Source organism: Xiphophorus hellerii, chromosome 11 (genome assembly GCF_003331165.1).
Source record: "Xiphophorus hellerii strain 12219 chromosome 11, Xiphophorus_hellerii-4.1, whole genome shotgun sequence".
NCBI classification, from domain to species: domain Eukaryota; kingdom Metazoa; phylum Chordata; class Actinopteri; order Cyprinodontiformes; family Poeciliidae; genus Xiphophorus; species Xiphophorus hellerii.
In genome coordinates this window covers 13,247,936-13,270,026 of record NC_045682.1, presented here as the reverse complement: position 1 = coordinate 13,270,026, position 22,091 = coordinate 13,247,936, and the positions used below count along the sequence as shown (strand labels likewise).

The window sequence follows — 22,091 nt, the reverse complement described above, 5'->3', positions numbered from 1 at the left end:
CTTTCTGGAGTAGAAAACACTTGAGGAGTGCAGTGTGCAGCCAATCGACATTACATTAAAGGCTGGAAGTAGGAGGCTGGACTTAGGAGTCAAAACATGGCGAAATAACAAGTTTCGCAGGTAGAAGCTACGCCGTGTGCCTGGCACCGTTGGACTGCAGTTTCGACAGAGCTGGACGCTGGAGGAGACGACAGTTTAGCATTAAGTTTAGCGGACGGACGGCTGCGGTCTTTTGAGTGTTACGGACTTAGAGCCTGGCGTGTTTTCCCCCGGAAGGTTGGCAGTGCTAGGCGCGACTGTCAACACAGAAAAAATATGGACTGAGAGGGAAAGTTTATCCTGGGAAAAAGCTTGCTAGCTCGGCTACGTTAGCTGCGGGTTGATTAAAGGCACACACCTGAACCAGTACTCTGATTACTTTGCGGTCGGCTTGAAAAAGTGGGGATTTATTATTATTATTATTTATTTTTTTTTGGCCGTCGTGTAAAGTTTGACTCGGAAGAAGCAGTGGGAGCTGCGTTTTTTTTTTTAAGGTCTTTTAAATCAAATTGCTCGGCTTGGATTTAACTGCAGTATTCCGTTCATGTAAGGCAGCCAGTGTCAGTTTGACGTTCGGTTCTGGTGCGGACGGACCCGGACGCCATCACATCACAGGCGTTGCGTTCTTCTTAAAAACAACCACTGCGTTGAACAAGCCCGCATATTTTTTTTTTAATATATTAATTGTCAGCACAATTAAATAGTGCTCCTCTGTCAAAATCGGGTAGGAGTTTTTTTTTTTTTAAATTATTATTATTTTCTGTGCTTGCATAATTTTATCCGCTATATTATTACTAGGGATGTTTTACAGCAGCAGAGACGCGGCGTCTTCTTGTCAAAATGAACGCAGCAAGGTGTTCAACAACACTGGAGGTGCGCTGCGTTTAAAACCAGCCAGTTATTAGCTCGGTTCTAATGGCCGGCTGAATTAGAACGGTGCCATTTTGTTAAAAAAAAATCTTATTTTACGTTCGTTGTGTTTCAGTCAGAATTTCTAGCTGACATTTTTTCTACATCAGCTGCGGAAAACATTACAGCTCTCGGCCAGAGTTGACGTGAGCTAGCCTGCTGGGTGCGCCTGATGCAGCCCCTGGGATGGACTTGCTATATTAAACGGCTCCGCATTGATATAGAAAATCAGTTTTCCTGTGTGATATCGATAGAGTAGGCTCGTGGGCAGCCATTCATTTTTTTCCTGTCAAAGTTCTTCTTGTGTAATAAGTGGCTAACTTGTTAGCTAACGTCATAAGTTTGGCCAGCTATGTCTGAAAACGCCCCCACACGAAGCCTGGATGACATAGACCTCGCAGCTCTCAGGGTGAGTATTATTGCTATCATTATTGCAATTATTGCGAGGTTCAGTAATTTAGTCTTGTTACAGTCGCAGACAATGGTCCCTGTAGATGTTATGTCATTTTTGAGTTTTCCTCTGACACAATCACAGTCATGTTGCACCCACGCAACAAACTTAAGTCAAACCAACACCCCCCAACCCTCCCCGGGGCTGTGTGTGCTGTGGGCAGCTGGGATGTTTACAAACACAAATCACAGCAAAATGTATCTTCTGATTTATCAAAATCTTATACTTTTATTCCATGCCTGCTTCCTAATACTTTAAAACATTTTTTTAATCAGTTTTTAAAGGCATGTTTTCTCAATAATCATCCATATTAAACCATATTGTCAAGGACATTGTAAGGATTTCAATTGATTTGAGAATGAGACTTTTATTTTTAAGTTGTATTTTTAGGCACTTTTCTTGTCCCGTGTCAGGCAGACTTTTAGTGACAAATGCCATACGTACACCACATCCTTCTTTTCATTATAAACAACAAGGTTCTGTGGCTGATATTTGACTGCTGACAGGGTTTGTTTAGTGACTTTACTAGCTTTTAGTTACCTTTCTTTACTTTGCTTAATTTATGCATCTTTGGTAGGTTTGTGATTGAAACAAATCATTATAAAAGTTTAATGCTAGCCTACTTTATCCATTCAAAAACTCGTTTGATGTTCTCCTGAAACACTCAGTTGTGTTCAAGCATCAACCATCAAGCTAGCAGTTAATTTGAGTTTGAAGTTAAATCATTTGGAGGTAGTAGTTTATTTCATTACTCCATCCACTTTGTGCCATGCATCAACATTAAAACATACTCTTAAAAATGATGCTATCCCCACCGTCTCTGGCATTTGATGCAGTGTTCTGAGATTTGAATGCCTCATCTTCTTTTGTCGACTTGGACTGTTGCATTGAAACCAATTTTCAATGTTCAAAATAGGTGAACGTTGAGCTTTTGGAAAAGTAATTACCATATTTAAAATGTATGTAATGGGCTTAGAATTCATGTTCATGCAAAAAAAAATACTGATTTAAATGCGTTTTAGTTATTTTGATAAAGAGAAGTTAGAAATGCCCATACCTTGTTGTTCGCTACAAAAATAATATAGCTTTGCTGCATTTTGCATAGATGTATATGTTTATTTTGTATGTAAAATGAGTCTAGAGTCAGATACACTGATATTGGCTTTAGGACACCAGCTGCAAATGTATGGACATTAGACAAAAGGTAGAGAATTACCAAATTTGATACAGATCATATTTGACCTTCCTCTGTATTACTTTTCAGTGTTGTAGATCAAAATCTGCATCCCCAGATGCTTTTGTGGGAACGAAAGAGATTTGTTTTAACATCCCTGCATGTCCATCAGAGTGATGCTGTTCTTCAAAACAAATCCATTTAAAATGGGAAGTTGTTTAACCTCTTTCACTAACTGGTGCAAAGGCATCAAGTGACACTATATTCCACAAGATGCTAGCTAAACACACAATTGGGGAAAAAAGAAGGTTCTTCCCCTCTGCTTCTTAGATCTAGAAATTAATTTCCTTTTCCTTTTATATATTACTATTGATAGACGATGTTTAGGTCCACTTACTGCTTCAGTCGCTAAAGTACTGCTTGAACTTTATCTGTTTTTTTTGCTTCCATTTTTATTGCAAGGTTTTATCACCAAAATCTACTTGGCCAGCAGCACCCACCAGAGACAAGTGTGAAAATGTTCTTGTGATTTTGGAAATTGACCATGTAAAAGTGCCATGTAGAGTTGAATTAGAAACAAAGTTAGGCAGCCTTCATGTTCATCATCTTGTTTTCTAACCTTCAGTTGTATTTGTTGGTGCTTGGCTGTGTCCCAACAGGTGATGGCAACAGGTGTTGATTAATGGAATACCATGCAATCACACATGGCTACGTACTGCATTGTCTTCGAGCCAGTCGGTTCTGCTCTCCAACATGATTACAGTTACTATTACAGTGGAGGAACATAGTTAAAATATTTCAAATATCAACAAACGTCTCAGTGACTCGATCATAATATTTAAAAATGTGAAATATTTTTATGTACAGCCTTGCAGCAGACATTTCTTAACAATTAATTTGAACAGGATTATTTATTTGATTTTACAACATTAATTTATCTAGAGATTGGTGTCTCCAGGTGACATTGTTGGTTACATTTTGAGGACTAGGACCTTGTGATCTAATCTGATTTGGAACATAAATTTGATTAATTTTGTTGCTAGACATCTAGAAATACATTCCTTTGTTCTAGATTTAAGCTGAAATTTTGACAATGTGATAATGGCTAATCAAAAAAGGAAAAAAAAAAATCACACCAAGCCTCAGAGAATTAAGCTTTATAAAATTTAAAAAATGTTATGCATTTGTTGTAATTAAGCACTTTTTCAGCCTTTGTGTTCGAATCTAATGACTGAAGCGTAGCTGTAATGTTCTAAAATAAATTTAGAAAAAATTAATAATTTGACTGTTTTAGTCTTTATTTTTCTGGATGATCTGTAAAGATTTTCTGTTTTTCATTTCTTTTCCTGAATGTCGGCTAAATGATCACCTTACAGGAAATTTGATATTTACTTCCTTTAGGAGCTTCATTCCCCTTCCAAATAGTGTTTTTTCTACTGCTAGCTTGTCAAAGCTTTATGTTACAGCAGAATAAGCAACTTCATTTTTCTCCATTATTTTAACAATAAGTAAACGTATTATGTACCAGGGATAATTAGCATTTATCTGTAGCCACCCTAGCTGAACACATTTCCCTCCCTTTTTCTTGTTGTTGCTTCATTCTTCTTTTTTTTCAAAGCTGATTTGCTTATGCTAATGTTTGAATATAAGTGTACCCTTCCCATTCTTTCGGCTCATTCGTCTCATCCCACTCTCTGTGGCGGATGTGGGTGAAGCAACCACCTCTGCCTCATCGCCCACTCTGTCATTACATTATTCCTTTCCATACCATCATTCTCTTCCCTCCCGTTTTACGCCACATCTCTTCCTCTTTTATGTTAAACACATTCAAGATGTGTTTAATGTTAAACACTCTCTTCCTCAGAGTGTTTAACATTAGACGAGCTATCACCTTTAACACCCGGTTCATGGTTTTTGTTTTTTTTTCCTGGATGTTTCTCAAAACTATGATTTTGTTTTTTTCACATCCATCTCTGACCCTGAAGTGAAAATCTTCATTTTGAAGGTAGAAGGCCCAGGATTGGAGATAGATGAAAGCAGGATAGGTCATGGTGTACATTTTAAACCCAAGGCAGCAGTCTCACCACCCACACATCTTCTTAAAGCCATATTGAAATTACATGAAAGTGGAACTGCTTGTCATTTTCCCTCGTCTCTAGGGGGAGGGGGTTGCATAATTTAGTCAAAGCAGCCTACTCGTTATTAGTGTCAGTGAGATCTGTGTGCACAATGCAGAAATTTACATGGATCAAATCCAGAAAAGGAAGGAAAATTCAGATTTAGATATGCGTCTCATGTACTATAAAAAGTTGAATGCACTGTGATTCTTTTCTTTATATTTAAAAAAATTAATTTTCCTAATTCAAGGTTTGTTGGTGGGAACGGAAAGGTTAGAGGATCTCTTTGCCGATTAATGTTTAAGTGTAATTGGCTTGAGAGCACAGAGCAGATATCATTCCAGTTTATACTATTAAAAGAGCTACATGGTTAAGTGACGAATATACATCAAAGTTTATGGTAATATTCATAGTCGCAGATTAGAAAATCCATGAAATGTACTTATCAGTGGACACTTTTATGACTTCATGACTGCATCTATATTGAAGCATTTCTAAGAACAGGTGGAGTTTCTTTGTTTGAGGATGACGTTTTATTTACTGAAGAAACCTTAGGTATAACAAGGTAGCACACAACCTGTCAATTAATGTATACATGTGGAGGACCTCTTAAAAAACTAAATAAGCATAGTTTGCTCCAAGTTTATCTGTTTTAATTGAATATTTTCTCTAGCAGGTGAAACCAAAAGAGCAAACTCAGTTGGCATTATTCGTACAGTGAGACATTTTAATAATCTTTTTGTATTATGATGTTTTTCTAATCCCAATTTGTTGTTCTTCCAAAGGATCCAGCAGGAATCTTTGAGCTGGTCGAGGTTGTCGGCAATGGGACGTATGGGCAAGTGTACAAGGTGAGCCATTGTGCATATGTACATAAACAAATTCACAGGCACATCTGGTGTGAAAAGAGAAATAATCAGAGAAAGTACAAATATTGGTACTCTTAATGGTCTTTCTAAAATAAATGTATTTGGAGCCTTGTTTAACAAAAACTTTACTTGTTTAGGCTGATCAGAGAGTTCTAGGAACTGAAATTGGCAATCTATGACTTTCTGTTTTTCTGGGGTATAAATAAGACAGAGACACATATTTTTTTACCCATTGATCACTAAGGTTAGAGGAGAATCTACAATCTACAGTAAATGAGATGGTATGAAATGTTAAAAAAGATCTCCAATTCTCGCTGTTGAAGAAAAACAGAAAAGAGTAGCATTTTGGGGTTGCCAAATGCTACAACTATCGGACATTATCTACATGCCAGGCAGTTGACCTGGAGCCATGTCAGGGAAATGTCATTTTTGTGTTGCCATTAAAAGTTGAAATGTGAAGTTTTGATTAGCTCTACTTGGACTTTAACTGGAACTGGATGCTTTTAACAAATAAGACAAAGATGTAGTTTGTTGGGAACAAAAACTCCTAAGTGAATCTGATTTTTAGCAAATGATGAGGGGAAAAAAACACTTACTTGCCCACTATTAGTCATGATGGAGGATCTGTGTGAGTTTCTTTCTCTTCCAAAGTTTGTGGTCATTCATATTAGAGATGAATGAGGATTTTTAATCAATTCTTTTTTATTTTTATAACCGATCCCTGATAAATACTGCCGATGCTGATTCTTGAAGTTGATATTACTAATTTACACGACAAAAATGATGCATTGATAACAAATGTTAAACAAGTTTCAATTTAAACAAAAAAGAAATATTTACAAAACAAAGGATAGCAAATGATGAAGAACAGGCACCATTGTTCTCTCTTGCGCACAGTGAGACAGAGACAGACTTTCAAACTGCAGATGCAGCTAAATTAGACAGTAAAATATTCAATAAAGATTGAAAACTTAACTTTTATCCCCGTTGTTGTTGAAATTCAGTATTATAACATTATCAGCCTCTTTCTGCCGTGGAAGGAGAGGTAATGCAAGCTGTCAGGTGATCTAAAGTAGTGATAAATTGGCCTCAATTACCTTAATTTTGGAAGGTTGGTGATCAGCCAATACTTAAATGTGAAGCCAATCTTATCCAGTGATCTTATCTACCTCAGCAACAGTCTAAAAATCCCCCTCTGTTCTCTTTTGCTCTGCCATGAGGGAGGTTTGACTCTCAGACCGACCCACCAGATCATGTCTGCACGTCTGCTGTTAACAATCGTAACCCCACGTTGCTAGTTACCAACCTAGCAACTTTTTTGCTAAATTTGGTAACATTTCAGTCAAAACAATTGGCCAAAATCAGAATGGGCAGGTTAGACTTTTTAAAGATTGGCGATCGGTCAGAAAAATGCAACTGGTGCACCCCTGAGCTCAAGGCACGACTGCAGAATGCTCTAAAGGATCCAAATTGTTCCTTAACCAGGGCCGTCACGTGAAGACAGGCCAACTGGCTGCCATCAAAGTGATGGATGTTACGGAGGAGGAAGAGGAAGAGATCAAAGCAGAGATCAACATGCTGAAGAAATACAGCCACCACCGCAACATAGCCACGTACTATGGTGCCTTTGTGAAGAAGAGCCCACCAGGACACGATGATCAACTTTGGGTCTGTTTACATTTGTATCTGGTCCAATGACATTATGAGAGCTTTTGTCATTAATCATGCTCTCGTTAAGCGTGTTTGCCTTTGAACAGCTGGTGATGGAGTTCTGTGGAGCCGGATCAGTGACTGACTTAGTGAAGAACACTAAAGGCAGCTCTCTGAAGGAGGACTGGATCGCTTACATCTGCAGAGAGATCTTAAGGGTGAGAAACTGTAGTTTTGACTGTTGGATCAATTATCCAGCAACCTTTTCCTCTCACTGACCGTGATTGACTTCTTTGTTTGCAAACAGGGCCTTTCTCACCTCCATGCCCATAAAGTTATCCACAGAGACATCAAAGGCCAGAACGTGCTGCTAACGGAGAATGCGGAGGTCAAGCTAGGTATGCTGAAATAAAAATACTGAGTTTGTTTTGCTTTAGTATGTCTCACTGTACTGGTCTCAACCCTCTCAATGCAGTTGATTTTGGGGTGAGTGCTCAGCTGGACAGGACTGTGGGGCGGAGGAACACCTTCATTGGTACTCCTTACTGGATGGCGCCTGAGGTCATTGCCTGTGACGAGAATCCGGACTCCACTTACGACTTTAGGGTAACCGCAGAAAGGCTGTATTTATTATCAGTGCTCCTTTGCTGTGAAAATAAAACATTAACCAGAGACACTATATGCCATTTATTTTACAGAGTGATATTTGGTCTTTGGGGATAACAGCCATCGAGATGGCAGAGGGAGCTCCTCGTAAGTGAAGCTTCTTCATTGACTATAATTTTTTCATTCTACATGTATCTATTCAGCCTTTGATCATTTTTCATAATTTTTAAAGCCAGCTCTAAAGACCTCATGAATGAGTGTGTGTTGTGCTTGCAGCCTTGTTGTCTGTGTCTTCAGATGGACAGCTGACTCACTGTAATTAAGGTAGTGGAGTTGTGAGCTGGCAGTTGGCCTGTGGAGGCTGATGGCACGGATCTCCATGGTTTATGAGGAGATTTCTCTGCTGGAAATCTGGTGCAGAACCAAAGATTGAGAGAATAGTGAAGTGAGGCTAATACGCTTGGTGAAGAAGTTTTTTTTTTTTTTTTTTTATCTGGGCTTAAAGGGTTAACTGTTGGGTTTTGATTTTGTTTTGAAATGGGACAACTAATCTGCAAATCATAATAAATCTAACAAAGACGGCTGTGGAAATCCGGGCCTGTCCGTTCCCATGCCAGGAATGGAATGTGTTGGGCATGGGCTGCTCTGATGAGCTGATGGAGTGATAACCCTCAGCAAGACCCACTGTTGTTTTGGCTCAGTTATGGTTCTGAAACAGTCGCTTTAAATCGTATCGCGCTATCAAATTATCACCACTAGGAAAGTTTCTCTGATTCATTTTTTTTACGTCAGAGAGTAGAAAACACTTGAGAGTGTTGAGTGAGATTTTAGTTTTATGCCCCAAAAATATTTATCTACAAAATAGTAGAAAACTTTTACATAGAATAAACACCTGCTACAGTTAAAGGTATACTTATAATTACTATGTAAAACCTTATTTCTGCTGACGTTTGGATTAGTTGCCTCAGTAGACTGTTTATTAGACCTGGACCAGCAGCTGCAGCTTGTTGCTGACATTTAGTTGATGTTACTTTGAGTTTTCTTATTATACTGTTGAAAAATGTCTATAAATTGTACTTCGCTTCTTTTGCCCAGGGCGTTAGAGGGAGTCGCCTCCATTAGCACAGCTGTCTGACAGCTTGCAGCAACAGATCAGAGAGGGAGTTGTGTATATATTTGGAGAATGGCAGCAGAAAAACCAGCATCATTATCGTTTGATGTTAAGATTCTTCTTTTATAGTATTGGACACTGTCTTGACAGTGATAAAATATATATTATATTTTCACACCTTAAATCTTATTATCATTGGGATTGCTACTTTATTTTTTTCCCACTGTTGGTTCCATAAAATCAGCATTTAATATGCTCCATACAGTAAGTATCTGAGCTGTATTTGTGAGTTTTTGACTGTATGCTGTCTGAGGAATACCATTTCTTTCCTAAAAAAAAGACCTGGTTTCTCTCATTACTTTGTTTTTGATATTCTTATTTATGAAAAGTTTAGTCAGTGATACCAGTGTTAACTGAGCAGTACTCCACCTATAGGCCAATCTCACAAAAAAGTTTTTCTTTATGATTTCATTATAAGCATGTGGAATATTAGTAATGAAAAAGTTATTATGAGTTTATTGAATCTTAAATCCAAATTAAAGCTAGTTATTTATGAGAAATTATGAATGTTTCTATGGTTTATTTTCTCTTCGCTGATGGAGACATACGGCTCCGACAGACTGCTGCTATGAGTGACATGTAGCAGGGTATACAGGCCAACTGTCGAGCTGGTTTTGGTGTACAATTATAAATTATGCAGCATGTACTTACGCCATCACTCCAGTGACTGAAGTAGGTTAGAATGGTCCCTTCTATGAAATTCTTTTTTAATTATAGGTGCTGAAGCCATTTCCCAGCTACTCACTTCATGCTTCAGTGTAAAACGTTAGGCATTTGATCTGTTAAGTTCTCTTGCAAATATCTTTTGTTTTTTGTGTTTGTGCTTGTAAACTTGAGTAAGCATAAATTTTCCTTTTCTAAAGATGGTGCATTGTTTCTTTTTTGTTGTTTTGATGGCAGCGGTATATTGCTGTAATTTAAGTCACATTATTGTGAAAGGTTTTGCTGATCCCACAAAGTAATATACAAAATTATACTCAGTGAGCCTAGTGCTTACTGAAGATGCATTATCATAGCATTTCTCTATGATACTTATGCTGGGCGTGCATTTTCTGTCCATTTTCAGCCAATTCGACCGACTCTCAGACTAATTGTGTAGTGCTTGGTGTAGTATAATATACAGTAACAACAAGCGTATGGTTGCACAATAATCAAACCTGTTTGGTCCCCCCTTGTGATTGTATCACACCGTTAAAGCAGCAACAGAGGCCAGGCTGACCTGCACCTCTCAACCTGTCTCTCAAGAAAAGAATGTAATAAGTATGACAAGCAATATGGTAAATTGTTATTAGAATTCAAAGAAGACATGTACATAATTTAAACACTGGAGTTTATAAACTTAAGATAGCCTCCAAGCAGTTTGAGCTGGAGCTGAATATGACTGAGAATATTGCACCGCATATTTCCACTCTTACTTGGAGAGGAAGATGCAGACATGACTGTGGAAGCACAGTTTACAGCTACTTGCAAAAGTATTCATAACCCACATATTTGTTGTTATTGACATATTGCAACCACAGACTTTAATATATTTTATTAGGATTTTTCCAACAAGCTTAATGCTTAATTGACCGTAGTTTACCTAACTCTGCCTTAAGCTCTCCTATGCACAGGATTCTGTTAATTGTTAGTGACCTCAGAAGGCAATGGACCTTACCAAGCTCCGCCCACAACCGACCCACGTGACCGCAAGTCTCACAAGCAAAGCCTCGCGGTGCGTTGTTTCTATGTAAACATGACTCCATTAGTGCATCATTTCTACCGGATTTTCACAATATATCAGCTACTACAATGGACAGAGGAACTAACAAGTTCATGTCATCTGGGAGGAGGTCACTGGTTTCTCAGTCACAAGCTGGTTGCAAACCTGAGGCCAGCAGGTGTCAGTCAGTTATGGTAGATCTGAAATTTGGTTTGATGACGTCAATATGAGAAGCTACAGACTGATAGGAGGAACCACAGAGCTCTGTAAAGGTAACGGCAAATCTTCTGAAGTTGGGATATAATTAATTTAATTTCACATAATTATTGTGGTAGAAGCCATTTGTTTGTTAAAGTTTTATGAAATATATTTGTTCTATTTGATGTTTGTTGTGAATGAAGTAAACTCACAAACGAACGAGGTAATTAGTCCAACATTTAGAAACTACAGCGGCTGTAATGCGCCACAGCAAAGGGAAACAAAGGTAAAATAACCCAAACAGGTGATCAACTCAAAACCACTCGTACCTTTTTACTCTCTCTCTCTTTGTAGTTTAAGCACACCTGTTACCGTGGCAATCGCCTGCGCCCCGCAAGACGAGCAAAGATTACATTACATAGAAACAACGCACCGCGAGGCTTTGTTTGTGAGACTTGTGATCACGTGGGTCGGTTGTGGGCGGAGCTTGGTAAGGTCCATTGGTTGCAGTGGATTTATTTAGGGCTATCAGAGTAAAGGGAGTTAAATGCAATAAAGTGTCATATGTTACTTTAGATTTTCATTTGCATATAAAATATGGAAACCGTGTTTCATTTTTTTTCAACTTTACATGATATGATATTCTGTATTGGTTTATTGTATAAAATAAATAGAATGTTTTGCTTTTGTGATTAAAAAGCTCGCTAGAGTTTGGTAATGTTAATACTAGTTGTTTTTTAAACTGTTTTAGACACAATTTTTTTGCCCCTAAAGTTGTCAATAAGATAAATGTAATTTTGTTTTAGAAATACTTAAATTTTGAGCTTTTAAGTTGCAAATTGTTTGAGCAGAAAGTGGCCAAAAGGTCCTACAAAAATCAGAATTTCTCTCATGGTATGTATTAAAACTCCTTCAATACTTGGATCCTTTCCACTGACAGGAAGTTGCTGTTGGCATGCAGCCAGTGGGTGATCCATCCTTAAAAATTATATCTGAAGTTAGCTGGGATTCTTCTGGATTATTGTGGCCCTTCACAAACTGAAAGGGGGAAAAAATCTGATTGCCTTTGACTGTGTCAGTCACGTTGCTTGTTACCAAAAGACTGCATAATAGAAGCCTATTTACTGTGAAACTGAAGCTAACCAGTCAGGTTTAGCTGCCTACCTACACTGGGAACACAGTGACTCACAGTCCTTGCTCTTACATTCAGTGTAACAATAAGCCTGAGGCATCAGGAAAGATTGGGTAACAACAGCTGTAACCTTGTTTCAGCGTAGAAAAAGCACATATAACGGTGTTTTAAGGTTATTTGCAAACTATGTGTTATTTGCAAACGCAGAACAAAATGTATTTTGTTCTGCGTTCTCTTTTGTTCCTTAGCTCTCAGCATGGTTAACAGGGATTTAAGTCTTATAATCTTCTTTTTCTGTAGCTTTGTGTGACATGCACCCAATGAGGGCCCTCTTTCTGATTCCAAGGAACCCCCCTCCAAAGCTTAAGTCCAAGAAATGGTGAGTGTAAATTGCACTTCTTTTTCAGATTCTGTAGTGGACTGCTTCTCCTTGCAAATGTAACTGAGTGTTCAGATCTGCTTAGACAAAGTTGTGGTGGCATTAATGGGCGTAGTGGTTTCAGATTTCTTCACTGTGGAGTTATTTGTTTCAATTCTTTGAACTGAAATTAATCCAACAAATAAAGTAAATTGTAATGATGGAAAAGCGAAGACAGTGGTATAGAATGACAATATAATAAAAGGCAGTCCTGCCTTGTAATCACTTAGCAACGCAGCAGTAATTGGCTAAAACTCATTAGAAGAGAAGGACATTAAATGTAAATGATGCTGAGTTGTACAACAAATGGCTGGATAATTTGCAGAATGCCTTTCGAGACAAAGGGGCATGAGAAGGTACAGAGACATTTAAGATTTAATTTCTCATTGTTTGTCCAATCCTGTGTGTTTGCCTATCCTATTTCTCTCTTTCTTTTCAGCAAGTGAACAATGTTCCCACAAGAGCCAGACTCTTGTGTTTCCTCTTCTGTTCTGATCATCTAAAACATATTAGGATGCGGTGGCTATTGGGTTATGGAATATTTCAGAGTATTTGTTTGATTAGTCCCACCAAATGTAAAACAGGACTGCTAATTGTTTGGCAAATTGGTCCGTAGCAAGAAACAAAAAGCTTCAAGTATTTAAATACCCAAACAGAACCTCAAAGTGTACATTTCTCACCTGAAAGGTCACATTTTCATCCTATAATGCCTACATCCAACATGTGAAAAGACTAATTACATAAACACGGTATGTATAAATGGAAGTAGTACAAACGCATAGAGAAGTTTCTATGAACTTTTCTGAAACAACCTATGAATATTGGTATTTTTACCAGGTTGCAGCTCTTAGTTATTTTTTTCATATTGGCAACATTTTCACCTTGAGTTATAAATTACAACCACTTGATCTCTTGTATTTTTAAAGGTCAGATGACATTTTTCAACCTTTCTCAGTTGTGCTCAGGCTTGTACTTCAGAGTAATTAAACAGTTTCAGTAAGGAGGAACAAATCATGAGAAATCTTTCTGATCAGTACTTTGGAGAGACGACAAACGGAGAAATTTGAAAGAAGTTTGGCATGAGCCCAGGTTCCCTGTTATTCAGAACCATCTGATAGCATGCTACATTCTGGTAGCATTCACATACATAATTTCTTCTCTGGTTTTATTATTGTTGGCTAATGAGCACAGTCATAGGTCCACATGTTTCCACCTGAATAACCTACTCAATGTAAACTGTAAATGTATACATTAGGAAATAATACACTGGTTGTGTAAATTAACTTTTCTCCACTTGATGTCTTACTCCAGAGGGGTTAGCTGCATTATATGACTTTGTGACTGACTTTGTGTTTTGGCCTTAAAAGTAACGTCAAGTTGATAACTACAGATGTAATGGATGGAAATTAAGCTAAAGAAGCACTATATAATCAGACTGCACAATCTGTCAGACGCAATCTCCATAACTTGGATCAGATGTGCCATGCTTCATAGAAAATGATGAAGCTACATTTAATTATCAAGGCTAAATTTGCAGTCGAAGTGGTTATTGGCTTAATGGGAGTTACAGACTTCAGTAGATTCTCTGTACTGAAAGTGGACACAAAGTAAAACTATACAGTAAAAGAAAACATTTTCTTCTCTGATATGTGTAATGCTAACATAAATTAGCTCTGGTTGCCTTGGTGGTCTGGCTGTTAACTCCCTGCGTCATCTTTCCTAACATTGTATTGCAAATTTTTTGCTCAAGTCCCTCTTGAAAATGAGATCTAGATCTCAATGGGGTTTACCTGATTAAATAAAGGAATATATATATCTACATGTTAGGAAAAGTAGTTTTTTCAATCAAAGTCTGAGTCCTACTTAAAAAAGTCATGGATTAGACTTTACAGATCCAAATGATACATCATTCATATGTGGCACTAATTTTCCATTTTTAAGAGAAGCATGGCTATTTTTTTTAAATTATCTATTTGGATGGAAGACTGTGCTTGATTTAAGTTTTAAACTTTCAATATTTGTTTAATGGATCTAAGATATATTTGCCCCTTTAGTGTTCTTCTTCAAAGCAAAAAAAAATATTGATTTTACTTTTGCAAAAAGAGTTTCCAGAGCTTACACAAATTCCCAGACGATCCAACAGGGTCCTTAGAGTCCCCTTCCAGTTCAAAGAGCAGTATTCTGGTTATTCCATGCCTTCCTTGTTCCCAGAAGGATTGTCATTCTTTGATCTTACTTTTCCTCCCAGGTCAAAGAAGTTTATCGACTTTATAGAAGGCTGTCTCGTCAAGACGTATCACAGCCGGCCCAGCACAGAGCAACTGCTCAAGCATTCGTTCATCAGAGACCAGCCCACAGAACGTCAGGTCCGAATTCAGCTCAAAGACCACATTGACCGCACACGCAAAAAGAGGGGAGAGAAAGGTAAAGAGAAGAGACTAAAGGATCTTAAAGTGCATCTTAGATTGCTTTGAAGAAGCAATTTTTGCATCAGATTAATGTTTTCTTTATTGTTGATCACCCTGCAGAAGAGACAGAGTATGAGTACAGTGGTAGTGACGAGGACGATGAAAATCGTGGAGACGATAGAGAATCAAGGTAATTGATTTGATCATTTCTGTTCAGTCTGCCAGTCTTAAGTTTTGCAAATGTTCTCCATCCATAATTTTAATTTTGATCATCAGTTCCATCCTCAACGTGCCTGGTGAGTCAACTCTGAGGCGGGACTTCCAGCGGCTGCAGCAGGAGAACAAGGAGCGCACGGAGGCCCTCAAGAGGCAGCAAGCCCAACTGGCCGCCCAGCGCCGAGATCCCGAGGAGCACAAGAGGCAGCTGCTGCACGACCGACAGAAACGCATCGAAGAGCAGAAGGAACAACGGCGCCGACTCGAAGAGGTACTGCTCAACTTTTTATCTCTAGTGTTTCACTAAACCGTATATTCTGTTCTTTGATAATTCCTGTGGCTTTATACTTTGAACCCACCTGTTTAGAGTTGTCTTTGATTAGTTGATCAACATACAAGGTGTATTTGCTTGAAATGTCTATTACGTGCTTCATAATTGTATGATTTGTGATGTAAAACACTTTGAACTGCCTTGTTGCTGAAAATGTGCAATACAGATAAACTTTGACCTTTGTAAGCAAAACGATCAGAATATTTCTGTGCAGTACTGAGATTTGAGGAAAATATACTTTGATTGTAGAAATCTAATCAGGCACTTATTCAAACGGTCTCTGTGTGCTAAAGTTAATTTTACAAAAATGTTCTCAACATTAATAACACGAGGTTCAACAATATATTTGCATTTGCTGTATTTACTAATTTATTTTCTTGGCTTTTTATCAGCACGTACCAAGACATCAGCATCGTTTGCCAACACTTTCTTTTTTTCTTTATATTCGTTTGCCATTAATAATTTACTGTCAGTAGTAACATTTACTATGTTACATTTAAGAGCTAGAAACAAATGCCAGGAGGAATAACATCACTGGTAAAGCAGAAGACACTTTAACTAATCTAGATTTTAAAAGTTACTAAAGCCTCCATGATTAAATTACTGGCCAAGTATAACTTTGTTTTAAAATTTTGACATGTTACAACCACCAATGAAAGTTTTTGTGATAAAGCAGCACAGTTATTCATAATCCATAAAGAGCTCTGATCAAGTATTATAGTTTATCTAATATTCTAACTTGAGGAGAAATTTAATTTTGTGTTTTTATTATCTGTAAGTTATAATAAAGATGAGAAACAAATGCTTTAAATGCGTAATTTTTTAATTTATCAGGAGATTATTAATTTATTCACATTACTTACATTTTGTAAAACTTACATCATTTCTCAGAAATTTTTTTTATAAACATAAATCACCATGCAGACATAACAGAAAAAGAGAAAAAAAAATGTATATAGATAAATAAATACAATAAAAATAATAAAAATAAAAAAATATATAATAAATGGGTGGTCACATGATGGATGCATAATTTTTTTAATGAATGCTGATTCACATTTTAAATTATTCAAATAAAATATATTCTAAGCTATTGTGATGCAGCAAGGAGGCATGTAAAAGGTCTTCACAGCGCAATAAAGAACAAATCATGTGGTTTTACTAAAAGATGTTTGTAAAGGAGAGCCAGTTCTTTTATTCATTTTTCTCCAACTCTTTACAGTATGTTTTTTTCCCCCCTAAGCAGTCTAATTCATCTGTGCAAGCATAACCCTTCTGCTCATTTCTCTCCTTCCTGTCACCTCTCTCCCAGCAACAGAGAAAAGAGCGAGAGATGGTGAGGCAGCAAGAAAAAGGCCCCCATCGGAGACTCGACGATATGAGACGGGAGGAAGATAGGAGGATGGCAGAGAGGGAGCAGGTAACCAACCGCGGCAGAAGCAGAGCTGCGCCCGGCCAATCAGGAGAGGGGTGGGCGTGTCCGCCGGCAGCGCTGTGCTAGTTGTGCTGGTGGTGAAATTCCGTGAGAGGGTTGCCATAGCAGCAGGGATCTAAATTAGTGTATTTACCCAGAGATGAGATTTCTGTGGGTGAGCTCTCTGCTTCTCCATTTCCAGTCTATCCTCGGCGGCATCAGAGTCTGGCATCAGAGCAGGATCATCCTTTAGTGTTGCAAACTTCACCAAATTCACACTGACCTCCTAAATATCTGAATGATTTAATGCCTTGTAGCTTATCACATTCTCTGTATAGTGCTCACAATGTCATATTTGATATAATCTGTATCTTTTATCCACAAAGGCTCAGCAGCAACAGCTTTCCTGCTAAAATAATCAGCAGAATCTTTGACTTTTATCAAATCGTCTCTTGCTTTTGCTTGCTGGAATGATATTGCGTAACCTTCTATCTGTGTTTATCTTCCATGCCTCTCCCACATCATTTCCTTCTCTTGTGCCACCACCTTTCCTCTGTGCCCTCCTGCCTCGCTGCAGGAGTTTATCAGGCACAAGTTAGAAGAAGAGCAGCGGCAGCTAGAAATCCTTCAGCAGCAGTTGCTTCAGGAGCAGGCGCTGCTTATGGTAACTAGTCCTTACCAATGCTTAATCACTTCCTCATTTGCTTGCAGACATTTTCTTCCATATTACTTCGAGTTATTAAAACTGAAATGAACTTCTGTGTTAGTGTGGGTTGCTTCCATTTATGTCAAATCTGCTGTCTATCTCAAAAAGACTTAAAATAACCCAAATTTTCTGAAAAGGTTTGTCCATTTTTGGTTATGAAGTGTCTTTTGCTTCGTTTAGAAGTGCTGCCATCTCTGCATCTTTGTCTTCAGATTGCTACTGTGGTGCGTAGGAGTTGCCGTCATTAAAAATGAATCTTTGTTTCACTTTAGAAAGAACATTAGTTAAAAGCGATTGTACGCATGAGGCTGCTGCATATCAAGTTGTACCTGAAATTATTGAATCCTCCACTACAAAACAAGTTTATTGGCAATAATCTAAAAATTTCCAGTGCTTTTGCAGCAAACAGATCACAGAAGAACAACTTAGTCATTAAAATACCAGAATTTAATCTACATTCAACACTGTGTACTATCTCCAATGAGCCCTGCAGTCCCAAAATGATTCACTCTCTGGAACAGACATCAGCTGTGTGTTTAGGCACAGCCTCACGGTGGCTCAGTGATGCTGTGGGACAGCTTTGCTACATTCGGCACAGGAAATAGTCTAGGAACGTTATCTACTCTGTAAAGGAGTCCAAAGTTTAGCTGTCATTACACCTTCCAATAGGAGAATAATGTCAAGATTATCTCAAAAGTTCACTAATGTTTGTCCTCAAAAGAACAGCAGTTATTAAAATTGGCCTTTTGTGTTAAATTTTGAAAGAAAAGGAAAACAAGATGGGAGTACTGGACACTTTAGATCTGTGACTGAGGTGTTAAGGCTGCCATAAGACAGATTAATATATGCTTCTTAAATTAGATTTTTTGGTGCTTTTTCTGAAGTCTATTTATTGAAATATATGATACTCATGCTGAAATAATCAATTGAAAACAAGATGCACACTTTACAAAAGTAAAGTGAATACATGAATATTATAATTCACAAAATAAGTCTGTGCATACTACCTTGTGTAAGAATATAAATGTGTCCTGTATGTTTATAGTTTCTTGATGAGAAAAAAAAAAGCACTTGGAGAATTTCAATATCTTCAAAGCATTGCTCATTTTCACCCAAAGCTCTGGAGCTTTTATGTTTCTGTTGTTGCTTTTAACTATCAAAAATGCTTCCAACTCAGGATAAGTTAATGGACTCACAGACATTATCAGCAGATACTGTAACTCATATAGCAAAATGGGAGTTATCACATTCCTGATTTGTAAAACGTTAGCCTTTGTTTTTTCAGTTTGGTGAAAGCTCAAGGTTTGCATGTATGTAGTTAGAAGTATGCCTCGTCTTCACTACTGTGCCTTGTCTTCCTCAGGAGTATAAGCGAAAGCAGCTGGAGGAGCAGCGGCAGTCGGAGCGGCTGCAGAGGCAGCTGCAGCAGGAGCATGCCTACCTGGTGTCTCTGCAGCAGCAGCAGGAAAAGAAACCCCAGCTTTATCACTATAACAAAAACCTAGAGCCCAACAACAAACCCACCTGGGCCCGAGAGGTTGGAGTGTCTGTTTTCGAAAGTGTTAGCATGCCGCCGGAAAAGACTCTGTTCTCCAAATCAAATCTCTTGTTTTCTTTACTGCAGGTGGAGGAGCGAAGTAAACTAAACAGACAAGGGTCACCGAAAATCTGCACCACCGTGTCTGACACTGCCATCCAGTCGCGCTCAGACTCCATCAGTCAGTCGGGAATGGTCCAATCTGCACAAACGCCTCCAATGCAGAGGCCAGTTGAACCCCAAGGTGGTCAAGGAAAGGTGTGTGGTTTAATAAAACCTTGCAGAAACACTAATATTTCTCAGTCTTGACTGTCTTACAGTTGATATCTGGGCTGCTTTATTCATGCTTTTCTATCTTTACTCTCTTTTCTCTTTACATCTTTCTGTTTTCCCATTAAAACTGATACTTTCTACCAACCCCATCTATGCATTTCTCTTCACTTTGACCTACATCTTGGACTATCTTGCATTTGGCTGCTGCTCCCGCCTGGCGGTCTGCTGCTCCTGCCCTCTGCAGTTCCAGATGGCTCACTTGGTTCCACTGAAGCCTTACGCGGCCCCTGTCCCTCGCTCTCAGTCCCTCTGTGACCAGCCAACTAAGAACATGTCCGCCTTCCCCACCCAGGACCCCTCCCTCGCCCCCACACCCCGGCCCATCCACTCCAGAGAGCTTGTACGTCAGAACTCGGATCCCACTTCTGAAACCCCGGGACCTCAGTTGCATCAGATCAGGGAGGATCGCGGCCCCTGGATCCGGCTGCCAGATGTAGAGCTCCCACCCAAGGTAAAGTCCAATACCTCAACTTCATCTAGCATTTGTAGAATCAAACAGAATATATTAAAAACTCCAATGGACTCTTTTTAACCTTTTTTTTTTGTGGGAAACTAAAAACACATCTTGCTGTTGCTGTCAGATTCCTCAGAGAACTGCATCCATTGCCACGGCTCTTAACACCAACCTTACCTCTGGCATTAGGCATCCTGTAAGAGCCAGGTACTGATGACAATATATATATTTTTTTGCAAATTAGATCATTGCAAGGTACGGTTAGAGTTATTAACTTTAGATTACCTTCATGGCAGCAATCCAGATCTCAGCCGCAATGATCGCTGGGAGAGAGGAGATGGTATGAGCATCATATCTGGTCTGCCCCAAACTGGCTCTCTAGAGAGGCATCGCATCCTCAGTGAGTCCCTTCCTCTCCAGTGCTGCAAACGTGGCCGACCACGTTTGCAATAAGTTTTATCACATAAAATCTTAATAAAATACATTGGAGTTATGCATGAGAAAATATGAAACAGTTTAAGTTGCATGGATTTGCATGGAAGGTTTGCAAGGGACCCTGACGCCTCTATATTCCTCGTCAGGTACCTCCAAAATGGATTCACCAATTCTCTCCCATGAAAGTCGCCATAAGCCGGGGGAATCCCGTACATCCTCTCGTCCTGGGCGACCTGCTGTACGTCTTTTTCTTTTTGTTTTGTTTTCTCTTCAGCTGCATCATATTAACCATTTTTCAAATGACTTGTTTAGGAAACTGTGTTGATTGGAGGCACAACTGTGTTTAAATTAGGGTTGTAACGGCACACGGTAACAACACGGTTAGCTTCAAGCAAGGGAAGCAAAAAGTGGCCTCTACAATTGATTGGAAATTTGTTTTTAGAGCTGGTAGCTTGAGAAGATTAATGTTTATATGTTCTTTAATAAAACTCCTGAAGGAATTAAAATACTTTTTTATTCTTGAATATAATAGCTGAAAGAGCTCAGCTGATCAGACATTACCTCTGGTCAGAGGCCCAGTCAGGACAGTAGCAGTGTGTTGTTGCTGCTGTGCAGCCAGCATTTGGGACTGGTTGGTTGCTACAGGCAGCTGGATTTGATCTTTAGCAGATTTTTTTTATGTTTTAGTGAAATTTACCTTCAGATGAGTACCGTAATTTATTGAAGTGCAGAACGAGCGATGTTTCTTATTCCTGTTGAAAAATGCGGACCCTGACTAACTTTTGCTCTGGTTTATTTTTCTCTCTCCGTTGAAGCTGCATGAGAAACCTTAACGTTACCAAATGATAGTGCTTAGTGATAGCTGGAAGTCCTCTGTTCAATGTTGGTGTCACTTTTTATACAACAATGCACTGCGTGCTTAGTCCACCTCAAACATTCTGCATGTGTCGAGGAATAAAGCAGCGCTGTCTTTGTTTGGTAAGCGTTTGCTGTACCTGATATTTCCGGTAGAAATACCCGCATCGTTGCACTCTTAATGTTAATGCAACTGAAAGACCGCTGCCATTAACAAGCAGTCACAACACAGATAACACAAATTTACAGACATTTTACTTGTATTGGAAATTCACCAGTTGCTTAAAGTAAGTCTAAGGGAAATTACAGAAAGCTTATTCACAATTAAAAATGCCCTTTCAGGCACAAACTGATTGCCATTAATTGAACCCCAGTGCTAGTCTTAAACGCTTGCTAATGTTTTGATGTAACATTTAAATCTAGGAATATCTGTACACTCGTGTTTTGGCAAAAGTTAAAATATTAAGCATCTCTTCCAACTTTTCTCCTGCATGGTTTTCTCAGGTTCATCTTATGCTGCATCTGACAAGCTGCAGTTTGTGCTACATAAATATAAAACTAAACACATGTACATTGAAATATAGCTTTTATTTATGGAAATCCAGCTATACACTTTACATGCAGTGCAACATTCCTGTTTGGTGGAAGAACATGCTTTGAAGAACAGTATTACAGAAAGTACTTTGTGTAATACTGTCTGAATGAATCAATGCTTGGCATTCTCAGATTGATGAAGCCATCAGTGCTACCATGATCCATGTATGAGAGAAAGAAGTGCTTACTTTTACACAGTGGGCATCTTTGCTGTCACGGCTCACGTTTCTCATCTTCTTAACTCTCTTGTTTGTTGACTTCGAATGTGCAGAGCTACAAGAGGGCTATAGGGGAGGTTAGTAGCACTGTGTCTGTGTGTTGAGCAAGGCTTTGAAATTATGCATGCATTTGTTTTCCTTCACTTTTTAATGT

The 22,091-nt window shown here is 38.6% G+C and overlaps 1 protein-coding gene across 8 annotated transcripts in view; it reads left to right on the top strand.

Moving 5' to 3' along the window:
- Positions 1-22,091, top strand: part of mink1 (misshapen-like kinase 1) — a 35,487-nt gene continuing 13,396 nt past the window's right edge. Inside the window, exons 1-20 of one of the 8 annotated variants that reach the window (XM_032576621.1) lie at positions 1-1,357; positions 5,476-5,541; positions 7,045-7,227; positions 7,317-7,427; positions 7,517-7,607; positions 7,685-7,815; positions 7,908-7,962; positions 12,319-12,397; positions 14,685-14,860; positions 14,965-15,034; positions 15,121-15,331; positions 16,704-16,811; positions 17,383-17,469; positions 18,875-19,048; positions 19,136-19,306; positions 19,566-19,832; positions 19,963-20,042; positions 20,132-20,235; positions 20,417-20,508; positions 21,991-22,014. In XM_032576621.1, the coding sequence (XP_032432512.1) occupies positions 1,301-1,357; positions 5,476-5,541; positions 7,045-7,227; positions 7,317-7,427; positions 7,517-7,607; positions 7,685-7,815; positions 7,908-7,962; positions 12,319-12,397; positions 14,685-14,860; positions 14,965-15,034; positions 15,121-15,331; positions 16,704-16,811; positions 17,383-17,469; positions 18,875-19,048; positions 19,136-19,306; positions 19,566-19,832; positions 19,963-20,042; positions 20,132-20,235; positions 20,417-20,508; positions 21,991-22,014 (2,337 nt within the window). In that variant the 5' untranslated portion in view covers positions 1-1,300. The remainder of the gene's footprint in view (positions 1,358-5,475; positions 5,542-7,044; positions 7,228-7,316; positions 7,428-7,516; positions 7,608-7,684; positions 7,816-7,907; positions 7,963-12,318; positions 12,398-14,684; positions 14,861-14,964; positions 15,035-15,120; positions 15,332-16,703; positions 16,812-17,382; positions 17,470-18,874; positions 19,049-19,135; positions 19,307-19,565; positions 19,833-19,962; positions 20,043-20,131; positions 20,236-20,416; positions 20,509-21,990; positions 22,015-22,091) is intronic. The other 7 variants (XM_032576624.1, XM_032576622.1, XM_032576623.1 and 4 more) reach the window with 7 other exon arrangements.